We start from the raw sequence: 12,340 nt of genomic DNA on the forward strand, positions 1-12,340 counted from the left end.
AAACAAGTTAGACTGAGGTGGAAACAAATTCAAAATCTAAGAAAACTCAAGGAGGCAAAGAACCCATTCATCTATGAGATTTGAGGCTTTTGGGAGGATGTGAAGAGAAAGATTTGGACATGTAAAGACAATGCATTTGGGGAACAGATTTTTTTATTCCCACTGAGCCATTGAAAAATTTTCAGTTGTGACATGATCAAACCTAAGCATTAAATTTAAAGATTTTGGCAGCTTTGGGGTGGGGGGATGGAACACTGGACATTTGAGCTATCTCAGTATTTGGGCAGACATGATGAGGATCTCAGTAGAGTGGATTAGATAAGTTCTGTTTTGTACATAGAATCAACAGGTTGTGTGGAAAAGACTGGATACTAGAGGTGAGGGAAAGGAAGGGTTCAAGGATAACTGATTTTTGAAGCTGGGTCACTGAAAGCAATAGTACCATCACTAGTAACGGGGAAGGTGAAGAGATAGGTTGAGAGGGGAACGTGCATTCATTTGTGTGCATGTAATGGGCAATTTGGAGTTAATGGAGCTCAGAGAAAAGATATAAGCTAATTGTGGGAGAAATTGGAACCACCAAAGGGGGGTGGGGGGACTAAAGAAAATAAAGCAAAGAAGGAGCTCTGGGCAAGATCCACTTTAGGGTATTGGGAAGAGGAGCTGTCCAACAGGACAGAAAAGCTGTCCAGAAATAGGACTCTCAGCATAATGCTTCTGAAGCCAAGGGGAGATTGTCCCAATCATAGTGGTAATTGTTCTAAACCATGCACAAAGGCCAATATATTTGGCAATTTAAGGGGATCATAGGTGAAATTGGAGAAAAATGTTAGTTGTGCAGTTGGAAGCTATGTAGAAGCCACATAGCAACGATTTAAGGAGAATGGGGTGGTGAGTGATAAAATGGAAAAGAGGTTGCTGAATGAGAATAAGGCTTGCTTGTGATGAACTTAAACAGTCCAAAAAGGTTTGTGTGAGGTAAATATTTAGCAACTCCTAGTTCAGCCCATCTCAAAGACTCAACATAGGATCAGAGTCCCATGGCAGCAGACTGGCAGCCTGGAGTGTCCCAGCATGTGTAACATTCATGATGTTTGAAAACCACTGGCCTATGGTTCCGGGGCTGGGACGAGCTATAGATGGGGGAAAAAAAAAGCGAGCCAGAAGCTGAGAGATATCTCCTTTGGGACCTGAACTAATTCACTTCTTGCCCTCTTATCTGCTCCATTATCTTGCCAGGTCATCTTTGACCAGCAGCAATGGAAGACTGAATCTTTACCCAGTTAGAAAGGCTAAGAAATGGCACATCTGGAAAATTCAAGTGTAACTTTGCTGAACAAGAAAAGCATTATTTTTATCAGAGAAAAGGAGTGGAGAGATATGAGAGGGTAAATGGTAAATGTGGAATCAAAGGATCCTTCCACATCAGAGATATGGGAGAAGTGCCAATAGAGGGTCAGGGAGACAGTAGCAAAGGGGGAAACTCAAGCCAAAGACCCTGTGAAGAAACTGGGATCGTGGCTGTAGCATGCTGGTTTAATGGCCATTGTTTGCTTCTTTAATTTTAAAAAAGTACACCCGAATCCAGTAGTCCCTACTAACCTTTCCTACTTCCCATTTCTCTTGCCCATAGGAAACAGGAACTTTTATGCCTAGACATTGTACCCTGCATGGCTGGTGTATGCTGACCTTTTCTATTGGCAAGCTATTCCATTTTTTTCCTCACTATAGTTTTTAGATATATTTTTTTCACTGCAAGGTTCCTTCAGTTTTTCTAAAGGTCATGGATCTAAAAGGATATGATTATAATATTTGCTTCAAGGCCAGTCAGGCTGGAATTCATCTATTCCTATAGAGGCAACTAAACTTCAATCAAAACTTCATTTTGCATTTGAGTAGTTCTGACCCATTAACCCTTTGCCCAAATGTACTTATTTGATGATGCTAGCTAAACTATACTTAAATTTTATTTCATTTACTCATGCATTCAGTTCATGCTTGTTTGGAGGTCAGCTTTTTGCACTTACTAGTTCAGTTCCTTTGCATAATGTAATGGAAGAAGTGGGAGACTAACCCCAGTTCCCCACAGAGGTTGCTATTTCAGCATTCTATGGCCAAGTTTTCTCCTCTAAAAAATCCATTTCTAATAGTCACAGGAACACAACTGATCTTTTTTTGTTCAGAATAGCTGCATTCAACAAGCAAAAAGCAAATTCAACTAGAAGGGTACAGAATAACTGGAGAAATGGCTATCGTTCTGGAAAGGCCTTTGAGGGGGAAAACAAGACGCATATCCACTTTATTTAGTAAAAGCTGCAATACCTTTTTCTAATAAATTATTTTTATTTACAAAAGGTCTAATTTTATTTAACAACTATGAGGCTTAAATTAATTACATCAGAACAATATATAAACAGAAAATTTGGCAATTACAAACACAGAAAATAGAAACCACTCTTTCCCATTAACTCAGCCTTTTCGTTAAAGCAAGTCCTCAATTTAATCAGGTGAGACTACCAGCTATCTAAAGCAGGGGTTTTGCAAAACAGGTTTAGACATCACATTCAGATTCCCTGGGGGAACAACAAAGTAGAGACTGGTAGCAAGAAATGGCTCAGTTTGCTTTTTATAGGGTCTTTTGGAATCTGGTCCTGTTTAGTAGCGAAAGGCAGCTACCCAAGTCATCCTGGCTGCTTGGCTGATTTCTACAAAGCTACCTCACATTCTGCCTTGACAGGTCAGCCATTGTATTGGCAGTCAATTCATTACCAATACTTTGTTGTTTATGCAGCACTGTACTGGGTCCTATCAAAAATCACAAAAGACAAATACCTTTTTTTTAACAATAGATTATGAATGTAAAAGGACTCCTGATAGCATCATTATTTCATATCAATACAGGGGAAATCAAGTGGATAAAAGAGTATAGTAATGGGAGAATGGCAACATAAACTTTCCGTAAAATAGTCTTGTGAAATGGGCAGGTTAAATTTTGACTTTTAATTTGTTCTGGTTTTTTCCGCTTCTGTTGATGTCTTGGAAAAAAACATTGAATAGTTCTGAAGTTCAAACCCTGTTGGGTGGAATTTGAGACCTGCCTGGGCTGGTCCATTGCAATAATATCCACCTAAAAAATGACTTGCCTTCTACTTCTCTGGTCTGATACACAGTACAAAAGAAAGATCACTATGGTATTCTGAGATTCCAAGCATGTTCATGAAGTTTTAAATGCATTCCTATCTTCTTTATTAAGGTAGCGGGAGCCAAACAATTTATTCCCATCAACTGACTTAACAGTCCAGAAGAGGGTAGAACAAGTTGACCATCTCTCTCAGGGATTGCTCTACAAACTTAGGCCAATGCGCCTAATGCAGATAGTATATATATCTATATCTATACATATAGATATATAGAGTAGTGCATATGTGGGCAGAAGTAAGTTTAAGCTTTTTAACCTTTATGAACATGGCTTATTACACTAATGGTTTTTAAGCCCTTCAACAACTTAAGTTATTGAGCAACATAAATAATGAAGATGAAAAAAAGATGAAGATACTGAAAAAGATTTGCTTCATTTTCTGAAACCAACACATTGGCATAAATAAATTCAAACCAAGCCAAGAGTTTATTTTAATGAGAAAGACTGCATACATACTAAGTTAATCATAGTTTGAAATGAGGCATTACTAAGCGGCATGATGGATGATTTTAACAACTTTCTGAACACAGAAATGGCATACTTGTTTGATTTATTGTTCCCTTCTGCAAAATAATTGTCTCCTATTCCAGTAAATGATAAACATGATAGGAACACATATTAGAATATGCTTTAAGATCTCTGTATTGCTGGTATTGGAGAAGCATCCCTGGTGGGGGAGGGGGGAGAGGATTTATATTCAGGCGAATGAAAATTTCCACATCAAGTTGGAACCAGGAAGAATTAATGTGCTTCATCCTACCTTGCTTTTATTTTGTTGCAAAATCTTGTTTCATAAATTACACAATTCTTATTTTACTTACATTATATACTTTAAAAATTGTATTTTAAAATCATTCAAAACTTTGTCCTGCCTCCATCATTTGATAAAGAAAATTATTTTCTTATCAAGTTTTACTGTTAAAAATAGTCAAGACTCAGTCACTATGTGAAAAGTCTTTTCCCTTTTCATATTCAGTTATAAAATTACCTAGCCAGCACTCAAAACTCACAGAATCTTAATAGCTGGAAGGAACTTTTAAAAATATCAGAAGTTCAGCTTCTTCCTCCCCTCCCCCTCCATTTTATAGTTGAGGAACCTGAGGCCTGGAGAAAGTGATTTGCACAAAATCACACAGCTAACTAGTGGCAGTGCATCCTTTTCAGAATGAAAAAAAGGTTAAATCGGTTTGATTCAAGGGGGAGGGGAGCATTGGTTTTTTATTCAATGCTAAGAAATTCCTAACTGAGCAAAGAGAGAATAATGTATCTGCAGCCATTTTAAGAAAGGAAAATGAAATGTTGCCTAGGGCTTTTATAAACTTCAGTTCCTAGCACTTATTGAAGAATTTGAAGGAGTTATAGTAAATCAAATAAGTTTAGATAAAGTCTTTCTTAAACAGATTGTATGGCAATTTTTGGTCTTACCATGTTTCTAGAGGAAACAAAGTGATTCAGTCTTCCTACAAAAGATCTGTATTTAATGACAAAGAGGGAGGGTCATCTTGCTCAAGAACAAAAAAATTCTAACTCTTTGTAATGGGAGAGGTAGATCAAATAAATAAGCATTCAGTATTTTATAAGCTACAGTAAATTTAAACCCTCCAAACAATAGTCCCAGATTCCCATAAAGGTAAGATTACAAAGGTAAATTGAAGAGCTTAAATTCCCACACTCATAATTTCACTGTTGAGCATATTGGTCGAAAACCAGCGTGAGTTTTGGCTTCTCTGAATAACTATTTCCAAGGACTAGAGTCAACCCAGGGCTTTACCTAATTTCTGGTCATTAAAACTTTTGTGCTACATAATGGAATAGTGAGGCTCCAGTGTATTAATGCTGGGTGCAGGGGAATCATTTTCAATTAGAATGTTGCTTTTAATTACTCAAAGCTATTATTTTTAAGCCTGAGATAATTTCCATGGCTGATATAAGCTGCAAAGAGAAACTGGGTAACAGTTCCCATTTTAGAAAATTCCATACAGATTGTCTAGCAGGGATATAGTGAGTTAAGTATATGCAAAATATCCTTGAGAAATTCAGAAAAATACATAAGAACATGCTAAAACACATATATACAGCTTTTATTTTTAATGGAAAAATAAAGACAAAACTTTTAAAGTAATATTTACTTTAAAAAAATCTTCCTCATTCATGGAAATTATAAAAGCAAAATGTTTTACATAAATTCTAAATTATCTTGTGAAACATTGCTACCTTTGTCAAAATCATAAGCTTATCTTAAAAGATTTCCCACTTCTACTTCCATGTCAAATAAGCATTTGACATGATTAGTACTATTAACTATATATATTTATATATATATATATTTATATATATATACCATAAACACAAATGGAGTTTCTCTGAAGGTAAACTAAAGTAAAAATAAGCCCCTGCCGCCAAAGCTTTTACAATTCTTTTTGGTTCTAGATACAACAGTAGAGTAAAACCTTAAGCAACTCAATTTGATTGCTTCACATTTTCTCATACATAGACAGTTTGATTCTCATACCTTCTGCAGAGCCAAGTATCACCTTAATGCTGTGCAGAAAAATGACTATTTGGGAAGAAGAAAAGTTGGGAATAGTCACAAAGCTTTTCATGGCTTTGTTGTATGATAACATTAGTTAGTGATGTCTCAGTAACATTTTTCCTGGTTAACACTAACCACTTTCAACTTTTTTAAGATGGTGAACACGGGGGTAAAATAGTCTCTTAATTTTTGTAACACAACTCAAAATAAGGGTCCACAAAATGACCAAAATTAATGAATAAAATAATGACTGATGGGTACCTAATATATACTTTAACACCAGATGTGGGGTATGCTTTATTTAATGTGAAACAATTTCTTGTACAAGAAGTGCTCCCTGATAACAACAACAAAAAAAAATATGCTATAGCCAGTTTTATCTTTCAAGTGACAAATACCAACTTCTAGAAGCAAGCATGTAAAATGTTGCCTCTAGCTTTGCTTAAACCAACTTCTCACAAAAAAATTATGTATGAACATTTTAGATTGAAGCACAAATAAAGGGGCCTCATATGCACTGATTTATGTATAAGTACTCTTATAAGTATCATTAGAAAAGAGAAGTAAACTACATGGGAAAGGAAGATGAATTATTAAGTGAAACTTCGACGGGCTTAGAGTAAATACATCACATTGTTGCTTAACTGAATCATAAAATATCCATATTTCTGTTAGAGCTGTACAGCGTATTTCAAGTAGAAATAAATACTAGTACACGCTAGAAGAGAAGGTTTAATAATCGATAAAAATGTACAAAAATATTCAAATCAGAAATGCTTTAGAATGTGTACCACAGAAGTCAATACTTCTCACTGAGTAGGGAAAAGTTTTCCTCAATGAAAAACTGGACAGAGGATATTAAAAAAAAAAAAAGACAGTGAGAGAGAGAAAGCAAGAGAAAGAGAGAAAGACGGAAAGAGATCTGATTTTTTTGTTTTAAATCAAGACAACTTTTGTTAAAGAAAATGTTTAAGTCGACATTGATTTTTTTTTAGACAAGGATATTGCAACTGTCACTTAAAATTTGGTGGCACATTCTTTAGTAGGTCCTTAAGGCAACATATTTAAATTAATTTACAATCTGATTTGATGTTAATTTTTTTTAAACATCGCCTCAAAATAGATGTTCAAATAATGCCCTCACAATAGCCTTTTGTTTTATTCATCCAGATGCTCTTAAAATTAACAATGGTGGCTATGATACAGCAGTGCCCATTAGCACTACTCTAGTTAAGGGTTTCCATCAAAAAACACCTATTTTTTTAGTTCACCATAAAAATTCACATCAGTTAAACCAGTTAGGAAGTGCACAAAAAAGCATTTTGATCAGTTGCTGGTGCTTTTTTTGTACCACTATGCATCAAAAAAGGTTTCATTATATCTTCAAAATCCAACTTCTGCAAATTTCAAACCACCTCAAAAATCTATCGTTGTGGCATTGACTTTAGAACACAAAAGTAGGGACATCTGTGGTCATCAAGAAATCACCATCTCTAATCCATTTTGCTGTACCCTAAAAAGGGGCTTCAGAGTGATGATATGAAAATGATTCTCTATACAGAATCAAAAGTTTTTGTGTTCACTTTTGAATTTCCTTCTCTTTTGCAGATTTAAAGTCAACTCCACTGTAACATTACTTAGATGCACGACTTCCTGTGATATAATTAAAACCCAGTGTTGCTTCAATGGAATTTAAAACATCAGAATCCCTGTCCTGAACTAGACATTTTTAATTATACTGTAAACATATATTTGGTATAATTAATTTATTGATCATCATCCAGTTGTTCCAAGAGGGTCCTTCTCCGTTTTTCTAATTCCCCTTCACTCAGTTCACTGCCAGAAGTATCCCAATTACCCTGGAAAGACATTGAGAATTAACAGCATTTTTTAAAAATCTTGAAGTAACATGAAAATGTTACCTATGGTGAAAATTATATGATATTAAGAAACTCATTAATCCCTGAGAAGAGAAGTTATTGTGTGGTATCAGTTTTGTGCCACAAACTGATAAAGCTGTTTTCCAAAAGACTCTAACTTCACATTATTGTCTACCTACCTTTTCTTGTTGCTTCAGAGGAAGAACAGGAAAACTCTACACAAACCACACAATGGATTATAGGATGGATATAGGATCATTGGTGAACTCAAGTTATGCAGTACTTACATTCTTTTTTTCAAATCCACTAAACAAGTCTAACCCATTTGATAGATTTTACCATGATTTATTAAATATATATCATAACTATGTTCTGAGACCCATTAAAAAAAGTCATGCTTTGAGATTAGCGAACCAGGCCTAGAGACAGGAGGTCCTGGGCTGATATTTGACTTCAGATGATTCTTAGCTGTTCGACCCTGGACAAGTCACTTAACCAACCTCCACTGCCTATTCCTTACTGGTCTTCCATCTTAGAATCAGACATCAGGAAAGGTTTTGGTTTTGTTTTTTTTTTAAGTTGTGCATAAAATACAGTACTAAATGCTTTGACTTGGAAAACATCATAGAGATATTCCCAATCTTTAATTTTTAGGCCCCACACATAAAATCCACTTATCAATCCAAAGTATGATGCAAAAACCTATTTCACTAGATGAGAATTTTATACACTATGATAAAGACCTAGAGCTGAAAGGCTATCAACCTCACTCATCATTCATAAAACAGGCAAGTTCTACTTGACTTGCCCAAGGACACTCACATACACACAGAGTAAGCATCAACTATTGTATCATTCAGTATTTCTTGGATATTCATTTTTATGTGTACATATGCATATTTATCTTTCCTGTTTTTGAAATCACAAAGTTCATTTTGCTTTTTATTCTGATTAAAGTTCTAAATAGGATGCTATTTCTCCAGAAATAAAGCAAGCCCCATGTCTAGTATAAACAGAATGCTTCAGAAGTTTTTGCATCAACTTCACTGCTTAACTTCTCATCCCACCTTGTTCCTCAAATAGAGAAACTTGAGAGAAAACTCCAAAAGGAATTAGGCCTTTTGTCTCAAAACCAGACCTGGTGTCCTTCTTGGGTGCTTTTGGTTCTGCTGTCAGATGGATTATCACTTTATGCAACCTTTCAAAAGATACTCAACAGTCTCCAGCACCCTGTAGGTTTCCTTAGTTTTCTTTCCCTAGGCTCCTTTAGAAGATTACACCTGAGGGTCTAGCATTTAAGAGTAACTACTGGAAATGTCTGAAAAGGTGATTTTAAGAATTGGATTATTTTTGATAATCCATTGTTCTTTCTTTTGAAAGACAGCGATCTCAATTTATAAGACTGTATCTTTAGTTCCAAGTGAATAAGTAATAGCCCCCATTCCACTTCTCTTCCCTGAAATTCATACTCCCCTCATCCAAGACACAAAAGAAGAAACACATTGGAATTTAAAGTAAGGGGGCAGATAGGTATATCAGTGGACTGAGAACCAAGTCTAGAGATAAGAGTTCAAATCTAACCTCAGACACTTCCTAGTTGTGTAATCCCTGGCAATTAGCTTAACTCAGATTACTTAGACATTTACCACCCTTCTGCCTTGGAACCAATATACAGTATAAATTCTAAGACAGAAGATAAAGGTCTTAAAAAAAGTTTTTTAATAAGCAACCACTTAATATTTTATAGGTAAGAATAGCAGTGTTTAGCTCTGAAGACTGACTTTGGTACAGTACATCTTGATATACTTCAGTTTCTTCATAAGTATTATAAATTTTCTAGTTTTGGATTTATGTAGAATAGAAAAATATTTTTTAAGAGGGACTTGATTAGATGGGGGTAAGGGGGGAGTATTGAGTTGTTTCTCTTAACCTTTAAATATTACTGTAGTTAATGAAGTACATACATTTTTGCATAAAGGATAAACATATAACCGAGGCAATATTAAAAATACTTACAGAATCCTTTCCAGTCTTTTTTTTGGGTGATTTGTGTTTTGATTCTGATCTCTGCCTAGTTCTATCCTTTTCATTTTCTCGTTCTTTTTCTTTTTTATCCTTCTCTCGATCAGCATCAGACTCTGGAGAATCCTAAAAAAGACATACAATTTTTAAAAATTATATTTTATTTTCTTCCAATTTTTAAATTCATTAAAACATTTTTTGAATTCCATTTCACTCCTTTCTTCCCTGCCTTTGTCCTACCTCTCCCCCATCCATGATAGGGTAAGCAATGATAGAATTTCACATTTGCAATAAAAATTACTATTTTAAAAGTTTATTAGGGTAATATTTAAGATAATTTTCACACAAAGCAGCACTGTAGTTTTCTTGCAATAAAGAAAAATTTGTCTATTGTTGGAAGCTCATACTGTGAACAGAGCATTCCAATACCACTAAGAAATGTTTCTCTGCCTACAGAGAAACAGGCACACTAAAAAACACTGTTGGTGGAGACTCTATATAATTTAGTTATTCTGGAAAACAACCTCAAATTAATAAAAATGTCCATGGTTTTTTACTTTGACCTACTATTAAAATGTAAAATAATTTTACCCTGAAGAGGTAAAATAAAGGCCAAATATTTATCAAGCTACTTATAATTGCAAATAACTGGTAACAAGTAAATGATCATTAATTGTATTATGTGAATGTAATGGACTACTTCAGGATAAGAAATTATGAATTACAGGGAGATACTGAATAATTTACATGAACTGATGCAAAGTAAAGAAATGATACAATGAAATTAAAGGAGATAACAAAAAACAAAAAACTGAGCCAGAACCTTGAGCCTGAAAAAAAGTTACAAGGAAGTACTCCCCTCCCTTCCTTGAATAGAGGTGGAAGATTATGGATATACAGACTATTACACACTTGATCAGACTTAACTGACATTGGTTAATTTAACTAAATTGCTTTTTTCATCCTCTTTGTTTCTTTTCGTTAGGAGTTAGGAAAGTTGAGGAAAAAAAGGTTTTTTTTTTTCCTTTTTAAGTGCCTCTCTAAAACTATGTTTCAGATTATAACAGATACCCTTGCCATATCTCCATCTCTCACAATGAAATGTGTTACAGTTAAGAGTGGTTGCCTTAAACTGTGACCGCGAAAATGTGGTTTCAAATAAAAAATATAGTGGTGGTCATAGGAAAAATTCCCAAATATGAAATACCCAAGTCAGCTGGGTTTTATGGAGATTTTAATTAATACAAATTAAGGAATTAATGAAAGGGAGAGAGAGAGTAAGAGGAAATAATGAGAAAAGGGCTAGGCCAGCCTAGGCCAAAGCTTTAAGAGAGAGATCAGTCAGTCTTTTATCCACTCACCACAAGATTTTTCCAAGCAAAACTCTAGTGTTAAGAGACCCTCCAGTATAATTCCTGAGCTCCACTTCAGCTTCCAAGGCTGAATTATTCTGAACCACTGAGAGACTCCAGCCTCCAATTCAGCTCCATTAGCTGAATTAACTTCAGAGGCCTTTCCTATGTCAACTCCCCTAAGTTTTCACATCTACCAATCACAATAGATGTTTTCACAGGACTGACCATTCTTAATTCACACCTTCTTTAGTTCTCAACTTCTCTGGGTAGACTAAAACTTCACACCTCTTTTGTTAAGCTTGTCCCTTGCAAGTTGCCTGACCTTTTAGTGATTAATTTGACCTTCATAGGTACTTAGCACCTTTTTGTATTAGATCTAAAAATAGACTTAGCTTAAGGGCTTTTGCCTTACTATAAGTATGGGTTAAGTACTTTTCATTGTTCAGTAAGGAGTTTTACAACTTTATCTTCCTCTAAAGTATGCTTAAGTATGGGTGGAGTAATGTTAAGAGTTTTCACATTCCTGATCAAGTACCTTCATTGTTTAAAATGGGGAATGGTCTTAACCAAATGTTCTAAGGTAGAGCCTGAGGATTTTTAACACTCACAAGTCTGAGAAATTTTAAGATTCACAAATGGAATACTTACAATCTATACAATATTCTTATTACCAGATGTCAGAATTTCTTTTTGTTTTTAAAACTCCTTACCTTCTAGTATGAGTTTTCAGACAGAAGAGGGGCAAAAGCTAGGCAACTAAGGGTTAAGTGACTTCCCAGGGTCACACAGCTAAGAAGGATCTAAGGCCACTTGAACCCAAGTCCTGACTCCAAGCTTGATGCTTTATTCAATGTTTACACCTAACCTAGCTATTTCCAAAATATGCTTTTGATAGTTAAGCATACTGGGTTCCTTAGCAGCCAGGTAAATATTTCTCATATACTAGGCACAGGAATTTCAACCTTCCCAAAAAGTGAATGTGAATTAAAAAGGAGCAAATGTGATTATATATTAGGAATCTGTAAATATAGTGTAAAACACACTGAATTTGGAGGCAAAGGAGGACCTGGGTTTAGTTTTTGGCTCTAACACTACCCTACTGGAACTTGGGTAAGATGTTTCACTGTTTTGGTCCTATAGCTTATCTACAAAATGAAGGTGGTCAGAGTCAATTATCTCTAAAGTCCCCACCAGCTCCCAAATTGTCTGAGGGGTAAATTTAAGAGGTATGGGAACCATAGACAGAAAAATTGCTTAAGAGACTATAATCTTTAAGACCTTGTGGCTGGCACTGTGTAATTTCTCACATGACATCCCCATCATCTCTGTGCCTTTGAGAAAGGTGATGAAC

General features: G+C 35.2%; 1 protein-coding gene across 9 annotated transcripts in view; it reads right to left on the bottom strand.

Moving 5' to 3' along the window:
- Window positions 1–6,446: 6,446 nt before the first annotated feature.
- Window positions 6,447–12,340, bottom strand: part of PRPF40A (pre-mRNA processing factor 40 homolog A) — a 57,698-nt gene continuing 51,804 nt past the window's right edge. For all 9 annotated transcript variants that reach the window (XM_056793872.1, XM_016433634.2, XM_016433633.2 and 6 more), the window contains 2 exons: window positions 9,629–9,760; window positions 6,447–7,591 (listed from right to left, as the gene is read on the bottom strand). In XM_056793872.1, coding sequence (XP_056649850.1) covers window positions 7,499–7,591; window positions 9,629–9,760 — 225 coding nt within the window. In that variant the 3' untranslated portion in view covers window positions 6,447–7,498. The remainder of the gene's footprint in view (window positions 7,592–9,628; window positions 9,761–12,340) is intronic.

This window comes from Monodelphis domestica, chromosome 4, assembly GCF_027887165.1.
Source record: "Monodelphis domestica isolate mMonDom1 chromosome 4, mMonDom1.pri, whole genome shotgun sequence".
Taxonomy (NCBI): Eukaryota; Metazoa; Chordata; class Mammalia; order Didelphimorphia; family Didelphidae; genus Monodelphis; species Monodelphis domestica.